The 22,928-nt window shown below is 49.7% G+C and overlaps 1 protein-coding gene across 3 annotated transcripts; it reads left to right on the top strand.

Moving 5' to 3' along the window:
• Window positions 1-4,513: 4,513 nt before the first annotated feature.
• On the top strand, window positions 4,514-14,630 carry RAB33A (RAB33A, member RAS oncogene family; the record flags this gene model as incomplete). 3 transcript variants are annotated; one of them, XM_084258119.1, is made up of 2 exons in its annotated part: window positions 4,514-4,771; window positions 14,175-14,630. In XM_084258119.1, the coding sequence occupies 2 exons, from the start codon at window positions 4,514-4,516 to the stop codon at window positions 14,628-14,630; spliced, it is 714 nt and encodes a 237-aa protein (XP_084114245.1). The 3 variants fall into 3 exon arrangements, with proteins under 3 accessions (XP_084114245.1, XP_084114246.1, XP_084114247.1); XM_084258120.1 differs by having other exon boundaries at window positions 14,181-14,630; XM_084258121.1 differs by having other exon boundaries at window positions 4,514-4,794; window positions 14,181-14,368.
• Between the last annotated feature and the right edge of the window lie 8,298 nt (window positions 14,631-22,928).

The raw sequence follows: 22,928 nt of genomic DNA on the forward strand, positions 1-22,928 counted from the left end.
GCTCCCTTTACACGCACCCTACGCAGGCTCCTCCTTCCAGCCCCGGGTGGGCATTGGACAGTGGAGCCGGCCTGCTGGAGCAGGGGAAGGGGAAGCGTGAGCGGAGGCCTACTACGCAGGCGTGGCATTTAGCGCCGCTTCGCTATTGGCTCGCACGGGGAGAGCATTGCGCATGCGCCTGACTGTCCGCACGCTCGCACAGACCCCGCGGGAGTTGCTTGCAAGTTTTCGCGGGTTACCGGCAACGCTTTGAGCTCAGCGGGAGCGGAAAACTGTCTAGGAGCGACCCATGCGGCCGCTTTGCCTGGCTGTTGTGGCCGGTGCTCCCGCTGCGTCGCTGGTGGCAACTGGCAACAGCACCTCACAGAGCGTGCCCTGGCACCGCACTTTGTTCTCTTTTAGGCCACTCAGTACTGAACTAAGCCTTCCGGATTCCCTAGCTGTGGTCCACTTCCACTCTTTCCACAGGTCTCAGATGAGGCCCCTGGCTTCCCAGATTCGGAATGGACATCCGTCTTTTACAGATCGCTGGCACGTTCCCACCAACCACGGTTTCCAGAACAAGTGATCATTTCACACTCTCCCCATATCACTTTTATATTTTAAGATTCTGTATCTTAGATTCTGTATCTTAGGTGCTGTAGAAGGTCTCCTGTTATTATGACTTCTGTGCTTGAGGACCTGATCCTGGGAAAAAGAGTTCGTGCTTCACAGACTTTCTGTGAGAGAAATCCTAAGCAGGATTTGGAGAGATGTGGTAGCAGTAAGGATGAGGGGTTACTTGTAAATAGGTGTTTTGATTTTGACAAGTGTAAGCTAAATTGGAAATAAATTGTGGCAAAACATACCATATGCCTTTTCTAAAGATTTGGGTTACATGTTCATTTAACAAGTATTTATGGAGAGCCTCCCACTTAGGTTCCGCTATGAAGGGGGCTCTGGGAGATATGAAAAGTATAGGAAGTGGTATCTGTCTAGGTGGAGAGATGATATACACTGGTCTTTAACTAATAGGTAATATCTGAGGCAGTGCCAGAGCAAGAGAAAAGAGTATGCAATGGAATAGCTAAGAAAGGGCTTGAAGCAACAAGTGTTTTTTCAGCTGTGTCTTGAAGGACCAATAGTAAAGTTCAGAAAGACCGTGGTGGAGGAATGGCATTATATGGTGAGTACATGCGAACCAAAGGCAATATTTTTCGTGATTAAGCACAATTGACTTTGGTTCCAATCTGCCCTGGTTTGAATACTGGCTCTGCCACTTAGGCGACTCAACTGTGCCTGTGCCTCACTTTGTTCGTCTACCAGTCTCACAGAGTTGTTATGAAATACAATGGGCTAATATTTGTAAAGTTAGAGGAAGCACCATGCTGCTTGAAAGTAAAGTCTTAGAGGTACAAAACAAAACCCACCACATTTTCAGGGGACAATGGCAGAGTATATACTAAGTAATATGATAAGCAGATTTGAACTGACAAGAGTTTGAGCCTGACCTTATAGGTGATGAAGTGTTTTGTTTTGTTTTGTTTTGTTTTGTTTTTAAAGTAGAATAGAGCTAGGGAGTGAAAGGACAAATGCACCCGTTTAGGAAGTTTAACCCAGGAAGCCCTCCTTTTTATTGGGTGAAAGTCCGTGGTTCCATTACTCATTAAGAATAGATGAATGATCAGACTTGCATGCAATGAGTGACTTCTTACCTAGTGCTATCTTGAGGGGTAAATGTTGCAAATATTGATTGCGCAAATCATAAAATAAAAATATATATTTAATATTTTAAAGGCCTCACAGACACTGATTTTTTTTTTTTGCCATTTCTAAAAGCCAGTAATAAACATGGATTGATTAAGTACAAGGTAATCATATCAGTTGGTGAAAGAGGCTTTGGAAAACACTGTCCAAATTGTGATGGTCAGGTACCTGTGTGTACATTTGAATAAAAGCATGTAATGGTGCACAAGAAACAAAGAAAAGACACTGTATACCCCAATTTTTAATAAGTGCAATGAGGTGGTTTTCTTGTCCTTTTAATTAAAAATTCTATTTTATCTCTCTCTTTTTGCAAGAGCAATATTCACACATTGAACTAACTCCAAAAACATAAGTGGAAGTTCTCACAAATCTTGCCCCTCAGGGGTATCAATTTTTATTAAGGAATTATAGGAGCCCATTTTGAGATAACACATTTCCAGAAATCAATGTCTCTACCTTACAAATAGAAGGTGAACTCTCAGACTAAGTGACAAGTTTTTGCCAGAAGCATACATCTAAATAATCTTATGTGGACATAATGTGTGTTGTATCTCTTGGGAAGTTAGTATTAATTCTGGCTAGGAGTTTGCAAAGCTTTCCTCTCTACTGGATATATCTACGTAATAGTTGCCTCCCCACTCCTACCTTTTTCTAACTACTTTTCTGCAGATAGTAATCACCCAGAGATCTACATTTGAAAATACAGAGGACAATCATGCAGCAAACTGTCGTCTCAACATCAACCAATCCAAACTGCTGTACAACAATGATTGCTATTCACACTGTATGATCATAATGATGATCTTGGATTAGTCAGCTAAGATTAAATCCTTCTAGAGGTGGTTTTAATATTGAATGGTATAATATAGAGTTTTAGAAATAGGTGACCTACATAGCTGCTAAAAGAGTTAGCTATAAATATATCTGGTAACTCAAGCTAAAAAGATTATCAAATGTTTTTCCAGGCATTTTTAGTTACTTGGATTTGGCTGAGCCGTCCCAACTTGCTTTCAGATTTATCATTTATGCACTGAATAGTTTTTCTCATAATGGGAATGGATTTAGTTGTGGTAATCTCTTCCTCAGCTCGGCCTCACACACAAATAAGATGGCAGATCACGTGTGTTGCTGGCATCCCTGACCTTGCTGGATTAGCAAATCATTCCTCTGATGTTACTATTAGTATATGTCAATATTACCTTAGCTTATTAAATATGTGAGTGGAAGGATAAAATCTTAAAAACACATAAAATGACTTTATTTTATTACTTGTCAATTGTACCTGAGTAAAGTTGATTTGAAATAGATTCTGAACCCGTAGACCACTTTCGATGGAGGGAGTACAGGCCTTACCAAGATACCCTGTGCTCAGTAAGCTTTGGGAAGCTGCCCCTAATGCCTTAAGAAAGTTCTGTTCATTTATCATTTTCCAAGCATAATCTGGGCTCCTGGTAAATTAGACCCAACCACTTTGTTCTACATTCACATATAGAGGGGTGAACCCTCCTAGGGGTTTCCAGTTCCCTTTGAAATCCCACCATTTCTGGAAGGACTTACTGTATATGGCGGGCTGGGAAATACAAGGCACTGTGAGGTTTATGCCTTCTCCCAAGAGCGCACCACCTGGGCCTATAATGGTTAGCCCTGGAAACAAAGTCCCCTTTCGCTGGAGCTGCCTCCACTAGAGTCCCCCCTTCTGAGTCTCCGGTATGGCCCTCGCTTGCAGCGGGCCTTCCCCATTGGCCAGCCATACACAACCGACTGCGGCAGCCAATGGGAGCTGCTCTCCTGAACATTCAGGGGATGGGTGCTCATGGTGTGATGAGGGGAGGTTGGCGCCTGGCACGCGCCCCCCTACATCTGGCAAGTCTGTGACAGAAACAGTAACTCCCCGTACACACGCACACCGGTGCCCCCCGGCTGCCTCCCCTCAGCTGCGCGGGCCCCCACAAACCAGGGCGTGTCTTGGCAGCACTCTCCCGGCTTGCTTGGGGCGCGCGAGTGCACCTGCTTACTCAATAAAATGGAGCATCCCTTCACCCCACGGCTCGGGAGAAGGCCGCCCGGGCGCAGCTCAGCTGCCGGCGCTGGGAAGGTGAAAGAGGGATCTTCCCCTTCCACCCCACCCCCGCCGACTTCTGTAGCTCGGAGGCTGAAGTGTTCCAGACATGCCTTCGGGTGCAGCTCTCTTTGTCCTCCCCAGCTGTGCTCCCGGGGCGCAGACCCGGTGCGCTCCGAGAAACAGGGGGTGGGAAGCCTGAACCCTACAACATAAATGGGGGCAGGGAGAAAGAAAGACAGTCCTCGGGCGATGCGTGCCGCTCTCCCTTCCCAATCTTTTTTCTCCCTAGGGGTCCCAGGGGCCCGGGCCCGGGAAGGGCGGCGGCGGCTCCAGGGACGCGGCAGGATCGCGCACCCGCGCGTGCGGCTGGAGGGCGCGGGCCGCAGGGGAAGGCTCGCGGCGTACCCCCTCTCCTCCGCCTCCCCTTTTCTCCTCCCCTCCCTGGCTTTTGTGTCGGTGCCTGGGCGCTGCAAGGAGGGTGCGCTGGAGAAAGAGGAGGGGGGCCTGGGGTGAGAGGCACCCCCTTCACGCGCGCGCGCACACGCCGCCGGCGCACGCACACGCGGGCGGACACAGACTCACAGACACGCACACACACGCGCACACACACGCACAAAGCTCGCTCGCCTCGAGCGCACTAACGTGGCCGTTTTCTTTGTGTGGAGCCCTCGAGGGGGGTTGGGGCCCCGGTCCGGTCCCGGGGAGATGGCACAGCCCATCCTGGGCCATGGGAGCCTGCAGCCCGCCTCGGCCGCTGGCCTGGCGTCCCTGGAGCTCGACTCGTCGCTGGACCAGTACGTGCAGATTCGCATCTTCAAGATCATCGTGATTGGGGATTCCAACGTGGGCAAGACCTGCCTGACCTTCCGTTTCTGCGGGGGGACCTTCCCGGACAAGACTGAAGCCACCATAGGCGTGGACTTCAGGGAGAAGACGGTGGAAATCGAGGGCGAGAAGATCAAGGTGATCCAGATGGTCAGGCTCGGGTAGGGAGGGACCCGGGAGAGGGCCTCGCTCTAGGGGTTGTAAACGTCCAGCGTGAGTAGCTGTGTCCCCGCTCGCTGAGCCCCACGCCCCCGGCACCCCCTCATTCCCTTTCCCCTTTCGCTGTATCGGTTCCCACCTCACCCGTTTGTGTTGTTTTTCCTAAAGGCCGGCGGGAGTGGTTGGACTCTTGCCCTTTGCCCTTGCCTGACAGCTTCAGCTGGGAAAAACACGTTTGAGCCCATCCTTGACCCTGAGCCACAGCAGCGGCACCTGTGGGCGGCGGGAGGCATGAGGCAGCGCTTGGACCTGGTCTGCGGGGTGGATCCCAAAGCACTTTACACATCTTGAGGTCCCTTCAGCTTCGTGGGTGCCAATAACCTGCAGAAAGCCACTTGAAGCCCGGAGGCATGGGGGTGGGGTGGGGGTGGGGGATGGACATCCACAGAAAATGAAAGGCGCTTTATTTTAAATTACAGTTTATAGTTAAAATTGGGGCTGAGTTGGAATGGGGTGAAGTGGGTGATTCTGGCACAAACCCATCCGCTCTTTTAAAGCTATGGAGACAGGGTCGCCCTCTAGCCTGCCCTAGCAGACAAAACTTGTTCTTCTGGAGCTGTTCCTCTCAAGCCATTTACTCGCCTGGGGCACCTAATGGATGAACTGCCTTGACTCACTGTGTTGGTATTGTCCTCAGCAGGCCTGTGTGAAAAAAATGCAGAGCACCTTACCTGAGGGCGACCCAATGGGTTAAATACAGATAGTCTCCTCTGTCCAGGTGGGAGCACTCTTGGTTCAGAACAGATAGAAACTTGATAGGCCAGGAATATTGCAATGTGGAGGGAGGGCAGGCAAGGGTAGCTTCATGGGTCCAGGTGTTGTAGAGCAACCCCGATACAAAACGGGGTGCAGAGGGAGGCAGGGTTATGGGCAGAAAGGGCACCCCCCAAATCACAGGCATTGGAGATCTGATAGACTCATGGCTGGCCTTGTCTGGAGCTCTGGTCAGACCCTGTCAGATGAAGGTAAACCTCCCTCTGGCTGCTCAAACAGCCCAAATGACTAAGAGGTTCTGCTTCTGAGGAACGAGGAGGGGGGAGGGGGGAGAATGTGAGAATGATGAAAAAGTCCAAACTGTGCACGACTCCTAACTCCTTAGTTATTAACATGAACATATTTTCAAATGGCTTCAGAAACCAGGACAAGGCCCTAGGAGGGCAGCAAGGCCGGCGGCTGTTCTGAAACTGAGCTTTTTCTGCCCTTGCATGGGGGGGGGGGCTTGCGGGGAGGGGCCGCTACCTTTCCTTTCAGAAGCCTCTGCCCTCCGTAGGACTGCTATGTTGACATTTGCTGGGCTAGGAATTTTGCTGGCGCATCTGGCTTTTTAAATGTCAGGCTGTAAGATTCTGGAATTTCTAAAACACAGCTTTTTAAAATCCAAAGTCGAGAGAGATTTATGGACGTGCTCTTCAACCCTTGAAAGCCCAAAACTTATAAGCTATCGCTTGTCTAAAGCCGAAGGGCACGCAGGGCTAAAGAGTTGTCTGGATTTCAGAGAGGGGAGCTAAGTCCACCTGAGCGTGAGATGGGGGCAAAGAAAAGGGTCTGGGAGCCTAGAGGCGGAGGAGGGGGCGCGGGGAGAACAGGACAAGGGGCGGAGGAAGGTAGAAAGTGGGAAATGAGAAGTGAAAACAAGGAAGGGAGGTCACCACCCAGGGGCCTTGGGGGAAATTTTTAGAGGCTCCTTCCCTTCTAACACCCCAGCACTTGGAGCCAAACTGGATTTTCCAGTGTCTGCCAAAGATTCCGACTTGTTCCCAGAGGGCAGAGCCGGTGACAGTGTGACTCACTCGTCACAGAGCGCAGCTCAGCGCCACGTGCGGAGAAGTGCTTAATCCAGGCTTTTGGGGAAAGATGATACTTTCCAGAGGGCAAAGCCTTGTAACACTGCCCCCAGAGGTGCCCTCCGAGTGCAGATTCTGAAGGAATTCCTGGTGGGGTGTGGGAGTGGGGAGATGGTGACCCTGCCTCTCACAGAGGCTGCCGCTCAGGGTCCGTGCCAGGCAGACCAGCATGTCTGCGGGGAGACGGCAGAGCCGGGCAGCTACACATGATTCCCACAGGAGATCTTGCCCCACTCTCCGGCTGGTTTGGATTTTCTCAAGGAACAAGTGCCAAAACCATGCTAGGAGGTGACTGCCAAAGGCTCCCCTTTTGGGGTAGAGAGAAAAGTCCAGTTTGACAGGAGGAGGCAGCCTTAGTCCACAGCCAGCAACGGAAGATGGCCAAGCTATGAAATGCCAGCCCTTGAAGGAGCTCCGTGGGGAGGTCTCAGAGCGCTCTGCTCTCAGGCCTGCTGGGTGTGGCTTTGTCCTCGGCCTCTCCCTGGCCCAGGACAGCTCTCATGACAGCCTCGGCAGGGACAAGACTGATTCAGCTCTTTGGGCTACTCTCTTATTTACCAGGGCCATCCCGGGGGCTTGGAAGCCTCTTTGGTGTCCCTGATCAATGTGCCCCCAGTCTCTCCCCATGTATTTATAGTCCAGTGTTTCCTGGTTCACTTGAACATGGAGAAAAACCTCCAATGAGTAGGCAATACTCATTACAACGATAACTTCTTCAATTTACTGACTCGACGAAGAAATCAGGTCGGGCACTTTACAGGCTTTATTTCATTTCATCTGCGCAGCAGCCCTATGAAATCAGTACTGTTATTAGCATTCCCTTTGAAAGGTAAGGACACCCGGATTAGAGATGAAATAACTTACCCAAAGGCACATGGATCTGAAGTAGGATCCTTGGCACATGGATCTGAACTTCAGTCTTGGATCCTTGAGCCCAAGAACTGTCTCATTGTCCTGCCTTCCCTGGATGGGCCAGGATTTCACTTACGCTGGGGGCCTGTGCTCTTCAACACAGCACTCGACTCTCAGGGGCAACAGTGAGCCCTGGGGAGCGTGCCCAGGGGAGGTGGTGTTCTGGGCAGGGGCCTAGTGGTCTCTTCTAGGCCAGGGGCCCAGGGATCCAGATTCAGGACCCAGGAGCCTTCCAGAGAGCTCCTTCAGCTGCACTGCAGACACTGAGCTGAGGACCTGGGCTTCACTTTTTGCCCCTTGACAGTCTCCTATTGGGTGTGAGAATCAGAGAATATTCTGAGCTGGGAAGGATCTCAGAGAATCTCGAATCCAATGTCCTCATTTTACACAGAGGAAACTATGCAAACCGTGTAAACTCTGAGGCTCAGAGAGGGAAAGTGACTTATCCAAGATCACATAGACTCAGGCCTAGAATTCAGGTTTCCTAATTCCTTCTGCTGCTCTTTGCACTCATCATGCCGTCTGGCTTGGAAGAACACACAGCCCGCTGCTCTGCACTAGCCCTGTGGCCCCTCGACCCACATGGTTAATCATGACAGAGACACGGAGGGATACCAAATGGCGAAACCCACAGTCCTTCCTGACGCCAGCCTGGGGAGGGTGGAGGCCCCCCCCAGCCCCCAAAGGAAGGGTGCAACTTCCCTTAATGACATTATGAGGCTGTCACCTCTAGGTTTAGCTAAATCTTCCTGAGCCCCTCTCAGTCTCAAAGTACTGGAATGTGCCAAATCAGGATGTGGGGGGAGGAGAGGAAGAGGAGGTGGTAGAGGGACGTCTCAGAACTCACTCTTGAGCCATTCTCTAACTTTTCACGGAAGCACCCTCCTGTCTGGTTTGGTTTCTCCCCCAGGCTGGGCCCTCCCTTCTCCCCCAGCCCCCAGCCTAGGCACAGGGCAGGTCAGCCGTGGGTGAGGTGCCACCCAGGACAGTGCATCTATTTCTCTTCCTCTGCCCATCACTTGGAAAACACCATTCGGTGTTACGTGACCGAGTGGACGGAGGCAAAGCTGAGTGTTCCCTCGGAAGCCGCCTGCAGTCAGGATGACATCACGCCTTCCTTCGGGCTCTGCGCTTCCATCTTTGCCAGTTAGCTTAATGGTTCATTAGCCATCAGTGTGTGTTTCTCCATCTCCCTTGCTACCTCTCTGTGCATGAGTTTCTCTTTGTCTCTGTCCTCTTTCGCCATTCTCTGTGTCAGCCTCGTGTGTGTGAGAGAGAGACCCAGAAGGGATGGTCTCGGTAGTTGAACAAAAGGTTTGTTTTAACCTTTTCCCATCATCCACTCAGGCATGTGCCAAAGGTTACAGATATACCTGTCTCCCCTTTCCCCACTTCTGCCCTCCCTCAGCAGCCCTCAAGAAAAATACGCCGATGTCTCATCTACAGAAAGATGCCCCTCATGTTCCCTGTGGAAGAGAAAAACCCATGCTGGCCAGGAGCACGTGCAGGGAGTAGGGGGCTTGCCGAAGCCTGCTCAGGCAGCCATTGCCTTAACCTCGGGAAAGGGGCTTAAAAGGCCAGATTTATCTTTAGCTGCGCCCCGCACAGGGGCTGGGCCCTCCTCCTGCATCCCCTTCAGTTGGGGCCTGCCCCCAGCCCCCCACCCCCGAGCTGCCCGTACCCGTGGCCCCTTGCTGCCATTCTCCTTTCCTGCCCTCCCCACTGGACTGCCTTTGCCTTGGCTCTCTCTCCTCATCAAGAAGCCAAACACTCTGTGCTTTCCAGGATGAGAGCCCATGGACCAAAGGAGCAGCACCAGCAGGACAGAGCCCAGGGCCTTCTGAAGCCAGGGGACAAGTCATATTTGCAGAGCACTTTATATTTTGCCAAAGCCCTTTCTTGTGCCATCTGCCCTTTGCTCGGCAGGGTCCTCTGCTGGACGACCAAGCCCAAAGCTACTGCTGAGATTCCAGCAGCTCCTTCTCCGTCAGTTGTCCAGCCAGAGTGGATGGTGAAGCACTGGGGACAGGAAGGAAAGGAGAGTGTGATTAGGCACCGTGTCATGCACTTACAAGGAATGCTGATCTCCACAAGATTGCTGTGGTTTCCCTCGGTCGACAGAGGACACCGAGGCTGCGTGGACCCCTCACTTTGCTGAAGACACCTAACATGATGGGTACAGCATGATTGGGCTGAGACTTGCACGGCAGTGGGTTTGACAGCAGTGTGCCCCGCTGGCTCGCGGAGAGAAAAGAGGATCTGGGAAAGGTGTGTGTGGTGAAAGGGCAGATGTCACCCCTGCCCCAGGAAGGGAGGAGCCAATGAGCAGGGCACTAGCTGCAGAAGGGGAAGGAAATGCTTTTACTGTCTGGCAGGGGCCCAGGTTTTTTGAGAATGCCGAACAGGGACGCCACGCAGCAACAGAAAATGAGGCCAATCGTGTTCCAGTCAGCTCGACTGCTGTGCTGTGTCTCTGTGATGGTTCTGAGGCCACCCCATCACTGCTTCTGATTTTCTATTGTGAGCAGCCTGCTTCCGGCTCACCTGACACCACAAACAGGGCAGTGGAGAGCTGGGGATGGGGTTTCTCAACAGCTGGAATGGGAGCCATGCCTCCCCTTTACATTCCAGGCCTCCACAGGAAAGCTGCAAGGCTCCGCGTAGCTTCGAAGGCCACGGAGGTCTCCAGAGGCGCAGCCCTCCCTGAGTCCAGCAGCCTGGGTGGTGTCAACAATTAGGAAGCCAAAGAAAAGCCAAACAACCAACCTAGTCAGCCCCAAGCACCTCACACACTCCCACCCGTGTTCCTGCTAATGGCAGGTATTTTTAGAGTGCTGAGCTCATGGTGTTAAAGCATCTGCCACATGCCTGAGGGCTGGTAGGAATTCAGTCTTACTCAGAGGCAGGAGTTACGACTACCGGGGGTGGAGGTGGGGATCAGGAGCCAAGTGGTAATGATATTCTTGCATTATACCTGCTCTCTTGCCACTGCCCCCCACTCCTTCCCTGGCCAGCTTGCCCCTGCTTCCAGCTCAGAGCACCAGAGGGGTAGAAGAAATGAAAACCTCTTCTGATTCTGCAGGGTGAAGCAAATCAGTCTTCAAGGACTTAACTTTATTTTTTTCTGGGTAACCAGAGTCGAATGTTCTCTCTGAAATCGCTTTGGCAGGCCCCTAGGATGCCAGATCGCTTGTAAGTTTTGGGGACTTGAGCCAATGCTGCTTTTTGATGACGACAATAATGGGGATGAGGATGCCATGACGATGACAGTGACAACCGTGATGACGAGCGATGCTTGCAGTTCTGCTGGAAAGGTGCCAGAGGTGCCGATGACACGACTAGAGAACAAATATGTTCTAAAGGGTGTGGTCCAGGCTCAGAGTGCAGGAGATATTTTATTCATAGGGAAAGGAAAGTGAGTGGAAGTTGGTTTTGGGAAGAAAGTTGAACACATGAGCTGAGTCTTAAAGAATGGGTGAAATCTAGAGAAAGTACTGGAGGGGCCCCCAATTCTGTAGAGAAAGATGGACTAACAGAGCCCCGGGTACAGGAGAGACTGAACCAGGTGTAGCCGAGTACCGTTGATAGCGGAGGGGGGTGTGGATCAGATCACAACGTGACATTTTCCATTTGATGCCACATGCAGCACTGTTATAATTTCCTGAAAAAGAGGATGAGCTGCTGCTATAAGCAGGGACTTAAGAAAGCAGCATACAGAGGCACCGAGTGGAGACATCTAGAGTCTGAAAGGCTTTGCTGTCCCCCAGGAGTGAGGAGAGGTGGGCTGGCCTAGGGACATGAAAATCAAAGCGAAAGGGGTCTGAAGGCCATGGCAAAGGAAGGTGGTGGCCGTGTTGATAGAGGAGAGGCAGGGGAGGCTGAGTGATCAACACTGATGTTCAGAATGATGACTCTGGGACCCTGAAAAATCTTCACTCAGCAAAGAGATTGAATTCTCTTGACTAGATTATACTTATTGACGGCAAAGTCCAAATAAAGGCTATTGTCTGTTTTAACAGCCATAGTAATCAATTAGTGGCCATAATCAAATTTGCCTTGATAACTGAGAATTGTATATGGCCGGGGAACATCATTTTGATTATGAATGTTCTGTGCCCCAGTCTCTGCATGTGTGATGGCAAATAGATTGGGCTGAAGGTATAGATTGGCTGAAGGGGATACTCCAGAGTATCCCCTGGGAATTGTGTCTTTGTACCTGTTACTGGTATCAGCGCTTTCCCTTCATCATTTGGCCTTTATCCCAAAAGCTGAGATGTAGAAGAAAAATCTGGTGAGCTAAATTAGCTTTCACATAACAAAGAAGTGAACTTAAAATAAAGTGAGCTAAAGGTGAGATTTTTTCTTTTTTAATTATTTTTTTAATTTTCTTACATCCTTGTTCATTTTGGAACAGTATTTGATTTCTCCCCTCAGGTGTAGTCCCTGTAGCTCTCCTACATCACAGCACCTGTGATCCATCTCCCCCCCGTCCCTTGTGCTCTTCCCTGCCCTCTGCACGCCACTGCCTTCCCTCCCCTACTGCATGTAAAGGTGAGATTTTAACACTTTGTTTTCATTTATTTATTTACCTTTTAATTTTTATTTATTTACCTTTTTTTTGTTGTTGTTGTTTAGAAGAGCTGGGGTGCAGGCCAGAGGTGTGGGGGGTGAGAAGATTCACCAGAGACAGGGTGGGGAGCAGAACAGGCGGATCTACTGAAATACGCTGCTGAGGGGAGCAGCGGGTGAGACAGGAGAGGTCTGCTGTGCTATATGTGGGTCAGCTCCCTGGCTGGGGATCCAACTCAGGCTATAGTGGTGACAGCAGTGATACTTAACCCCTAGGCCACCAGGGAGTTTCCTGTTTTCTTTTAAAAGTCATGCAACCCACCTCCCAACAAAGGGTTGTATGCATACACTAGAAAATTTGAAATAAACAATAAATGAAAAGAAATTAAATGTTACCTACTGTCCCACTGCCCATAAATAATTATTAATTTTTTGATGCCTACAGTTCCAGTCTTTCCTGTGTGCGTCTGTGTTTAGTAGTTTTCTTAAAATTGGGACCATATATGACATGAAAATGTTTCTTTCCTTTTTTTTCCCCCACTGACTTGTATTTTGTGAGAATTTCCTCCGCCATTTATTCTTTGAAAACATGATTTTTTAAGGCTGCATACTAGCCGCTTCATAGATATGTGCATATACTTTAGCTCGTCTTCCCCTAGGGAGTATTTAGGTTGGTTCCTGTTTTTTAAAAAGGATCAGTAACACTGCAATTAAGGTATTTTTACAGAATTTTGACCATATCTCTGCTATTTCTTTTGTACTGAATCTGAAACAAGGATTATAGACTCTCAGAATATTGAACATTTTTAAATAGCAGTTTCATTCATAACTGCCCAGATTTGGAAGAAACCAAAATGTCCTCCAGTAGGAGAATGGAAAAATAAATCGTGGTACATCCTATCCAGACAATGGAATATTATTCAGCACTGAAAAGAAATGAGCTGTCAAGCCATGCAAAGACCTGGAGGAACACTAAATGCACAAAACAGACTAAAAGAAGTCCACTGTAAAAGCTACATACTGTATGGCTCCAACCACATGACATTCTGAAAAGGGCAAAACTACCAAAAGATTAGTTGTCAAGGAATAGGTGGGAGAAAGGAATGAAAAGGCAGAGCACAGGGGATTTTTAGGGCAGGCATGGTGGATACAGGTGTTTTACATTTTACTAAATCCACTTTTAGAATCAATTTCCCATTTTCCCCATATCTGTGTAAATTATTATTTTTTTACTGTTTATCATTATTGCCTTCTAATAAGAAGAGAAGTAATATTAAATAGCGTATTACGTGAAAGCGACTGGAAGGTGGAAGTGGCAATTGATGGACACTATCTGACAAGCTGGGCAGTTGGGTTGACAGCTGACTCATTTTAACAAACACCTGTCCCTCAGGTATGCACATCTGGAAAGAGCAGGTGCAGGATCTGCCCATGTTCTCTCACCTTGCAAGGTTTTTCGAGAGGGCTGGTTGGCCGGAACAGACAGTGGTCATGCAGCTTGGAAAACAACATGCAAGGGAGACCCGAGGTGGCCAGTTAGGAGAGCTGCAATGCTGGTTTCCTCCCAGGCAGAGGCTTCACGTGCCGTTTCTGGGAGACAAGTGTAAACATTGAGTTTTGAACATTTTGAAGGTTTTTGATAACATTGCCAAATTGCCCACCAGAAAAGCTGACCAATTTACATTTCTGCTTTTCAACGAAAAAACTTAAGGTTTTCAGCTTAAATTATCTTGAGACAAATTGTTTTCGTTATTATTTTTTAAATGTTCTATATTTTTACATCATTTTTCATTTTTTGCACAATGTGTGCATTTTCATCTGGGTTATAGTCCCCGTACAAAAACTGTCTACTTTCAAAAGTCCCTTCTTTCTGCTCAAAGAACCACTTCCTGTGTTGGGGCCTATGGCCTCATTTTTATAATGCCACAGAACCATCCTCTCTCCCCTGTGCTCAGGTTCCTTTTCTGACTGCAAATATGGGTCTTTGTATCTTCCAGGTTCAGGTGTGGGACACGGCGGGTCAGGAGCGCTTCCGCAAGAGCATGGTGGAACATTATTACCGCAACGTGCACGCCGTGGTCTTCGTCTATGACGTCACCAAGATGACATCCTTCACCAACCTCAAAATGTGGATCCAAGAATGCAACGGGCACGCTGTGCCCCCACTCGTCCCGAAAGTGCTTGTGGGCAACAAGTGTGACTTGAGGGAACAGATCCAGGTGCCCTCCAACTTAGCCCTGAAATTTGCCGACGCCCACAACATGCTCTTGTTTGAGACATCGGCCAAGGACCCCAAAGAGAGCCAGAATGTGGAGTCGATTTTCATGTGCCTGGCTTGCCGATTGAAGGCCCAGAAATCCCTGCTCTATCGCGATGCTGAGAGGCAACAGGGGAAGGTGCAGAAACTGGAGTTCCCACAGGAAGCTAACAGTAAAACTTCCTGTCCTTGTTGAAACCAAATGGTGTAACTAGGAGATCAGTCCTCACTGGAGTTTTTTCTTTCCCTTTTTTTCCTGCGTAACGCTGACAACTGCTTGTTTCCATACAAATTGATATTAAAATAAAATTTGTATAGGTTATCACATGCCTTCATGTCTTGCTTTCCTCCAGGAAGGTATTTCTGGGGGCAGCCTGCCCTGCTAAAATGGCATATCCATGCCAAGGCACACTCCCTACCAACCCCCTGTGCCACCTCATCGTTTGAGTCACTTCTTCAGGACTAATTGATTCTCTCACTTGGCGTGCTGAGTGGCCAGAAACACCCAAAAGGGGATGGGATACAGGCCAGTTCTTCTATGGGGGGGTGGGATAAAAAAGTCTTGAAAGGCAGTGTTGCCTTATAAATATTTCCTAGGTTCCCTGGATATCCAGAGTAGGCTGCTCTCTCCTTATTTCCAAAGTCTAAAAATAAAAGGTACAGGTTGCTTCCAGAGCAACTGGAGCTTGCTTCCCCATCTTTTTTTTTTAAAGATTTATTTTTATTTATTTGTGCATACAAGAGCTGGGGTGTAGGCCAGAGGTAAGGTGGCAGGGGGGGAAGGTGAGAGGATTCACCAGAGACAGACTGGGGTGCAGAGCAAGCGGATCTACTGAAATACTCTGCTGGGGGGAGCAGTGGGTGAGACAGGAGAGGTCTGCTGGATGGAACTCCTGCTGCAGTGGCTGGCAATAGCTTAATAGTGCTGTGACTTAACCCCTTGCGCCACCAGGGAGGCCCAGCTTGCTTCCCCATTTTTCACCAAGTGCTCTTTGACACCAAAGGTGTTTTTTTTTCCTGTGCCCTTTCTCAGCGAGCACAGGACTCAAAGTTAACCTGTATCTAATATGCCCCAAGATCTTCGCAGGGTGCTATGGGAGAAACAACAGAAGGAGGACTCCTCTCCGAAGTCCAAAGGTCTGATCTAGTTTCAGGAACAATGTTTTGCAAAGAAAAAAAAATGAGACAATATCACCAAGTGGGGGGTTGTGCTATGGGAAGGGGGAACACCATGTGCTCAACATCAGGGATGGTTCAGGAAAAGGGAACTGGACTTATTTTGTGTATTGACTAGAGTGTAACGATTGGGTTGGATTGGTAAAGAGGAGGGAGTGGGTAACAGCAGGAAGGCAGGAATGAACTTGGGGGTTGAGTGGGAGGACAGCTGCTAGGCCAGCTGAGAGCTGAACAGCCCTAGGGGGGAGCTGAGGTTGGGGAGGCTCTCCATCAGGCAAGACAGCGGTTGCTTTTTAAGCCCAGGGGAGCTTTCAGGCTTTCCAGCAGGGGTTTTGCGGGTCTTTCTTATGCACGTGGAACCCAATCTTCCAGCTAAAGAACAAAAGTGGCTCTAAAGACTTATCTACAATAGCCCCAAGTCTATTCTTTGCTTGGGGGTGCTCCTTAAGGGAACTGTCTTGTGTGAAACGTCTGGGAGAGGGTCCTGGACAAGTGTTCTTTGACACCAAAGGTGGTGTCACCGAAGGTGACAGAGAAGGCTGAGCACTTTCTTCTGGTAAACTTCTTCCTATAGCAAAGGCTGATCTGATACACCCAGAAGAGCTTCCCACCCACACAAATAGCCTGCCTGGTCCTGTCCTGTCCCTTTAGCCACAGGCTAAGCCTCCCCACCCCCAGCCTCAGGCTCGGCCCAGCCTGCAGTCTGGCCCCTCATGGGGCACCTGTCACCTGCCTGTCTTTGGAATCTGCCCAAGTAGCCCAGGGTTTTCAGACCAGGGGAACCACCCAATGCTCTGCCCCTGAGTGTCACCCAAGGGGCTCGGGTCCTGTTGTCTGTGTGAACTGCCAACACCCCTGTTTGTCGTGCTTCTCACTGGTGGGACACCAGGACCTTGTCTCAGATTTTATACCCTGATCCATTGCCCAGGACAAGACCCACGGTAGCGTCTTTTGGCTCTTAGGACTGGGCTGCAGATACATGATGGGCGCACGGCAGCCTGGGTCCTGGCCCATCTTGGGCGGGGTGACTTTCTGGTATAACTGGGCCAAGATGACAACACTCCAAGTCTTCTAACCAGGACTGCCTCTTCCACACCTAGGTTGCCTCGACACCTTTCCAGGATTCAACATTTACTGGGGTAAGAACAAAGGTGGGGGGAGGGATAAAGTGGTGGAGGGCTCTGGCTGTCTCAGTGGTGGGTGCTGTGTGCTGACATGCACTGAAGGGCTTGAACCTATTCCCCCGAATCATATACAGTGTTGTAAACCAATGTTACCTCAATAAGAAAAAGGAAACAAATTTTTAATTAAAATTTTTTTTCAAAAGGAGAAAAAAAAACCCTTTGAAAAAGGGGAAAAAAAACTTACCATGTGCTACTGTTCTAAGCCCCGGGGCTACACAGGTGAACAAAATAAAATCCTGCTCTCTTCAAGGAGACAGAGAGCAAACAACACGGGAGGTAACTGGAGAGGACTATGGGCCATAAAACAGGCAAAGGGACAGCGGGGGGAGGGTAGCGCAGTAGATGGCGTGGTCACAAGAGGCATGCTTTGAGGAGATAAGATTTATGCTGATACCACCTGCATAAGGAAATGGAACTGGCTATGACGACCGGGCTGACGAGAAACCCCAAGCAGAGGAAACAGCAGATGCCAGTGTCCTGAGGTTTGAGGAACAGGAAATAGTGCCAGCAAGGGAGAGCCTGGACAAGACGAGGTAGAGAGGTGGGTAAGGACAGGTCTGTCAGGTCGCGGTTTCATTTAAGTGCAGTGAGAAGCAGTGGAAGGTTTTCGCATCATCTAGACTCCGTAACCTTTGGGGAGATGTAGCAGGCTTGCTGACCTACGGGAGGGAAAAGCCTCCACTTTGCTCCTCTCAGAGAGATAAGAGACCCCTTCCTGGGTGACTCTTGAATGTGGGCCTCTGGGCAGGCTCTTCCAGGCTGACTGGGCCTCACCTTAAAAGATAACTCTGAAAACCTCCCCCAAACCATCCCCTTTTGGTCCTCCACAGGGTCTGGTAGTTTTGCTGCGAGAAGCAGGCCCTCACCACCCTACCTGCCTTTATCCTCTGTGCCTTAAGTGCTCGACCTCCCCCGCCCCCGGCCCCCCACAGTATGACATTGATCTCCCTCAGGCACCTGGGGACAGCCAGGAAGTCCTGGGGCTGCCACTCCGGTGCCAGGAACCCTGAAAACAGGCTCCCGGCGCCAGCACGTCCTGCTGCTACCAGCAGGGGGCCACAGCGGCCCTCGGGCTCACCTCAGCCCAGCAAGCGGACTTGGGAAGGCCTGTTCCCAGAGCGCGCTCAGGAGAGCAGAGAGCTGTTGGCACGCTTGCTGCCGTGAGGCTGGAGCGAGCAGGGGGCCTCGAGGGAAGTGCGCTGCTTCCTGGCTCTTTATTCAACCTCACTGTGTCTCTGGAATGATCCGTGATAGCCCAAATAAATCTCTATAGCTCTTCTTCACTTTCCACATGTGCACTGCGGAGGGAAGACCCCCGGACATAACTACCAACATTGGAAAGCTTACTATGCGCCCAGCTCTGTGCTAAACACTTTATATTCATTCACTAGCTCATTTGATGTGCCTTCAACCCTAGGAGGTAGGGATCATGGCTTCCACTTTATAAACAAAAAATACAGATGCACCCTGACATTTAGTGACTTGTCCAAGAGAGCAAATGGTAAAGAACAGTCTGTCTTCAAGTTGAGGCTCTTGCTATGAATTATACTGTTTTCTCAGCTAGTTCCAAGCCCAAGGCCTTTGGGGCTTGCAGGTTTACTCGGGTCCGTCCCCCTGGCCCCTGGGGGCCAGGCAAGCAGGTCGTTCATGACCCAGGACGCCACACTGGGACGTTCCCTTGAATGGGTGCCGCGGACCAGATCCCTCCGAGCAGCCCGAGCGACCGGCAGAGGTGTCAGCTCTGCGTCCAAGGCGCGGCCGAGATGTCTCCAGCTTGGACGACAGCTGGGAACCACAGAGCCAGCTGGACTCTGCTGCTCGGCCTTTGGGGCGTGTGGGGACGGGTCACTGGGCCCCCCAGCGCTCCTCTCCCCTCCTCTGACAGCTGCTCCTTTGCTCAGGCCAGGGATGCGGCCCGAGGACGCGCTGCGGTAACAACCCGTCGAGGCCGAGGGCCTGTCAGCAGGACCCTTGCGCAGAGAACCCAAGGCCCGATGCTGCTCTGAGAAGCACCTCCTCGCGCAGAACAGCCGCAGAAGCCCGGCCCCAAGGGCAGCCCACGGCAGCGCACCCCGCGTGTGCTTGGGGCTGGGGCCCGAGGGTGTGGCGGTGCCGGGAGCTCCCCAGAGAGCAAGGCTCAGCTTCTCCTGCAACTTTCAGCGCAGAGGGAGAGGTCAGTCATTGTTCTGTTGTGACATTCGGGGGGACAGGGCGGCTGCCGGAACTTGTAAAGGCTTCCCTCCGCCCTGAACCTGTCACCCCCTCATCCCCTCACTGGGAGGGGCTTTGCCCCCTCTGGAAGGGCTGGCTGAAGCTCCTGAACCATCTGCAAGTTCCCTGAAGATCCCAATATGATTCAGACAGAGCAGTCACTGGTCTCAACCTCGTTCTGATTCTAAGCATCCTATGTCCACATCCCTTGGCACTGGAGTAGCAAGACTGAAAGAGGGACCCCAGAAATCCCCTCAGATCAGCAGTTCCCAAGTACTGGCTTAGCTGAGTGTATGCCATCAGTTGGGAACTTGTTAAAGTATAGATTTCTGGGCCACCACCCCCAGAGACTCTGATCTACTAGATCTGGGAGCAGGGCCCAAGGATTTGTACTTTTGTAATGTCCATATTGATTCTGATGCGGCTCCACGTCTGTGTGTCTGTGTGTGTGCATTCTGGGCCAGTTTCAGCCTATCAATAGGCAACGTTGGGGTTGGATCAGCCCTTGGGGTCTTATGATTGCAAGATGCCCGAGGTTACATAGAGAGGTCAAGCAGGGTGCGGAGAGACAGAGAAAGAGGAACATCTAGCTGTCATGGACTTGGGGTTCTGCTTTTATGGGGTGGAAGGTGGGAGTCTGAGATTTCATGTGCTCACTCTATTGGTGAATTGTGGAAATTCAAAGTGCAGGAAGAGAAAAAAATCAAGTCGCCCAAATGGACAGTTATTGAAATCCACCAAGATCTCTAAACAAAGGACCCTGAGTGCGGGAGGCAGCTTGGCTTGTATCCGGTCTTGTGGCTGACCGTGTGTTTACCTGAGATAACCTTCTTTGAAGTGGATACTTCAGTAATCAAAGCTTATGTCAGACACTTGCATTACAAAAAGGGAAAGCCCAACTGTCAGGGTCAACGCATGTGTGTGTGTGTGTGTGTGTGTGTGTACACAATCCTAGGCTTCCTAATGAACACTAAAATCAGAAACTACCTATCCTGAGTCAAAGCTTCGAAACTAGCTATCTAACCATGGACCCTGTCTCATGAGGCACATCCTCTCTGCATCCTTTCTTAGGATCAATGAAAGTGCTTCAATCACACCAACAGGCTTGGGATGTTTGTCTGAAAACAGTAGGCAAGAGTCTCTTACCTCAGAGACAACGGAGGAAGAACTAATCCAGAGTATAAATATCTCTGCACTACCAGGATCACTCTGGTAACAAGACAGGAGGTGGACAAGTCACTGAGATTACATGTTGGCTGTGCGCCCCCTGCTGGTAAGAGGCATGAAGGTTGGCAAGTGTTTCCAATTTCCTGGGATGGCAACCCGTACAGAAGAGGCTAATCCTGGTGCTAGTCTGGTCACCAGACAGCTGGAGCTAGAAAGTTTACTTTTTAAAAAAGCTTTATTGAGGTATAATTTATATACTTAAAAAATTGAACATATTCATACAAGTTCTGATGCATTTTTAAAAAAGATTTATTTATTTATTTATACAAGCACTGGGTACAGTCAGAAGCGCGGGAGGGTGAGAGAATTCACCAGAGCCAGAGCGGGGAGCAGAGCAGGCAGAAGGACCGAAGTACACTGCTGAGGGGAGCAGCGGGCGGCAGGAGAGGTCTGCGTGCCATGTGGGACCCTCTCCAGCAGCCGGGGATCGAACCAGCGCTGTAGAGGCTGCTGGGCAGATTCGCAGCCCAGCGCTCAGCCGCTGCGCCACTGGGGAGGCCCAAGTTCTGATGCATTTGGACATATGCAAATACCTGAGAAACCATCACCACAACCAAGGCATTAAACAATTACATCACTTACTGCTAGTATTTATAATTACACTTTTTCATAAGAATAATAATATTAGATTACTAGCTGACATTGCTGGAAATGAACTCCTGGTAATAATTACTACAAAGTTTCCTGTAAAGAAGGGACTCGCTAATTGCAGAAAGGAATGCTTTCCTCCAGAATATTCCCCAGAATTCCTCCAGAATACTCCTCAGAATTGACTCAGATAGGCTGTTCTGGTTTTCAACAGGTGGTATCATTTCAGTCTTTTTTTTTTTAAGGCTTATTTATTTATTTATTTATTTATACAAGCACTGGGCACAGTCAGAAGCGCAGGAGGGTGAGAGGATTCACCGGAGACAGAGCAGGGAACAGAGCAGGCAGACTGACGAAATACACTGCTGAGGGGAGCAGCGGGCATGGCAGGAGAGGTCTGTCGCGCTATGTGGGACCCTCGCCGGTGGCCGGGGATTGAACCAGCGCTGCAGAGGCTGCGGGCTGCGGCGCAGCCTAGTGCTCAATGGCTGCGCCACCAGGGGAGGCCCCATTTCATAGCCTTACGGGAAAAACTGGAAAGACACTCATTTCTAGTGCCAGACAGTTTTACCACAGGTGATTGAAGCACCATAAGATGTTACCCACCCAACTGTTTGGAGGAAGGTATTTTGAGACCAGGGAACTATATGACAAGTACATTTAATGGCAGTGCTGATGGATCACCACAACTGTCCATCGCTGTGTAGTTTCCTGGGTGTCCTCTCAGCAGTATCAGCTGTGACAGCAATAGCAGCCAGAGCAGTGACAGGAATAGCACTCACTTTCGTGGTGATAGAGTCAGCAGCATTCATTGAGTGCCTGATTTTTGTCAGGCCAGTGCCAAATTTTATATATATATATTTTTTAATAGAAATTTTTCTGCTTTAATATAAAATTTATTATCTCTGATCCTTATAGTAAACTTGCAAGAAATGATCATTTCATACCTTTCACTGATGAAGGAGCTGAGGCTTCACAAGTTTAGGTAATTTATTTGAGGTGACAAAGCTATCTAGATACAAAACCAGGATTTAAACATAGGGCGGTCTTCACTCAAGGCTGAGATCCCTTCAAATTGCCACACATCACAGTGAACTGAAAAAAAATGGATATTTTTCCAGGGCATGGAGAATTCTAAACAGCTGAGGAGACGCACAGTGGCCTCTCCCAGTTTGTTGATGACAGCATGTTTTCCCACGTGGTTGAGTAGCAAACTGACAAAAGTGAGGCTGCAGCTGGATCTCCAAATCAGAGAAGGGTGCTGTGTGAGTATGAGTGTGAGGCGAGCCATGGTGTGGTTAAGTACAAGGCAGTATCCTCTAGGGAAAATTTTTTTTTCTTAAAAAAAGATTTATGCATACAAGAACTGGGGTCCAGGTCAGAGGTGTGTGTGTGTGTGGGGGGGGTGAGAGGATTCACCAGAGACAGAGTGGGGAACAGAACAGGCAGATCTGCTGAAATACACTGCTGAGGGGAGCAGTGGGCAAGACACCAGAGGTTTGCTGCACCATGTGGGTCAGCTCCCTGGCCAGGGGTGGAACTCATGCCACAGTGGCTGGCATTAGCTTGATAGCGCTGAGACTTAACCCCTGCACCACCAGGGAGGTCCAGGAAATTATCTTAATACTATTTATAAAAGACAGTTATGACTCAAATGAACATTTTGGGAGCATTTATAGCTGCTCTCTACAAATAGAATTCTGGTGAGCTTAAGACATGAAAACGCTAATAGTGTGCCTGCTTTTGTTTGGTGCTATGTGCGTCAACCATGACTCAAGAAAAGACAGCCTGGGTTAGGGAAAGAAAGGTAACTAAAATGACTGTGAAAGTGGTGTGTGTGTGGGGGGGCGGGTCAGAATGAAAAATGAATAGGAATTAGGAATGAAAAGTAGGGCCATTCTACTTGACATGAAGACATAAATAAAATCAGGAACGGTAGTAATTCACTAGCAAGAATAGCAACAATGGCTTACACACCTGTGTGTCACTCACTGCTCTGAGTTCCAGACACATGTACTAGCTCTTGCCATCCCGTCAGTCTATGGACAGGTGCTCCTATTTCCATTTTACAACAGAGGAAACTGAGCCCAAAGACAAGCATCTCGTCA

Source organism: Talpa europaea (assembly GCF_964194135.1).
Source record: "Talpa europaea genome assembly, chromosome: X".
Classification (NCBI taxonomy): Eukaryota; Metazoa; Chordata; class Mammalia; order Eulipotyphla; family Talpidae; genus Talpa; species Talpa europaea.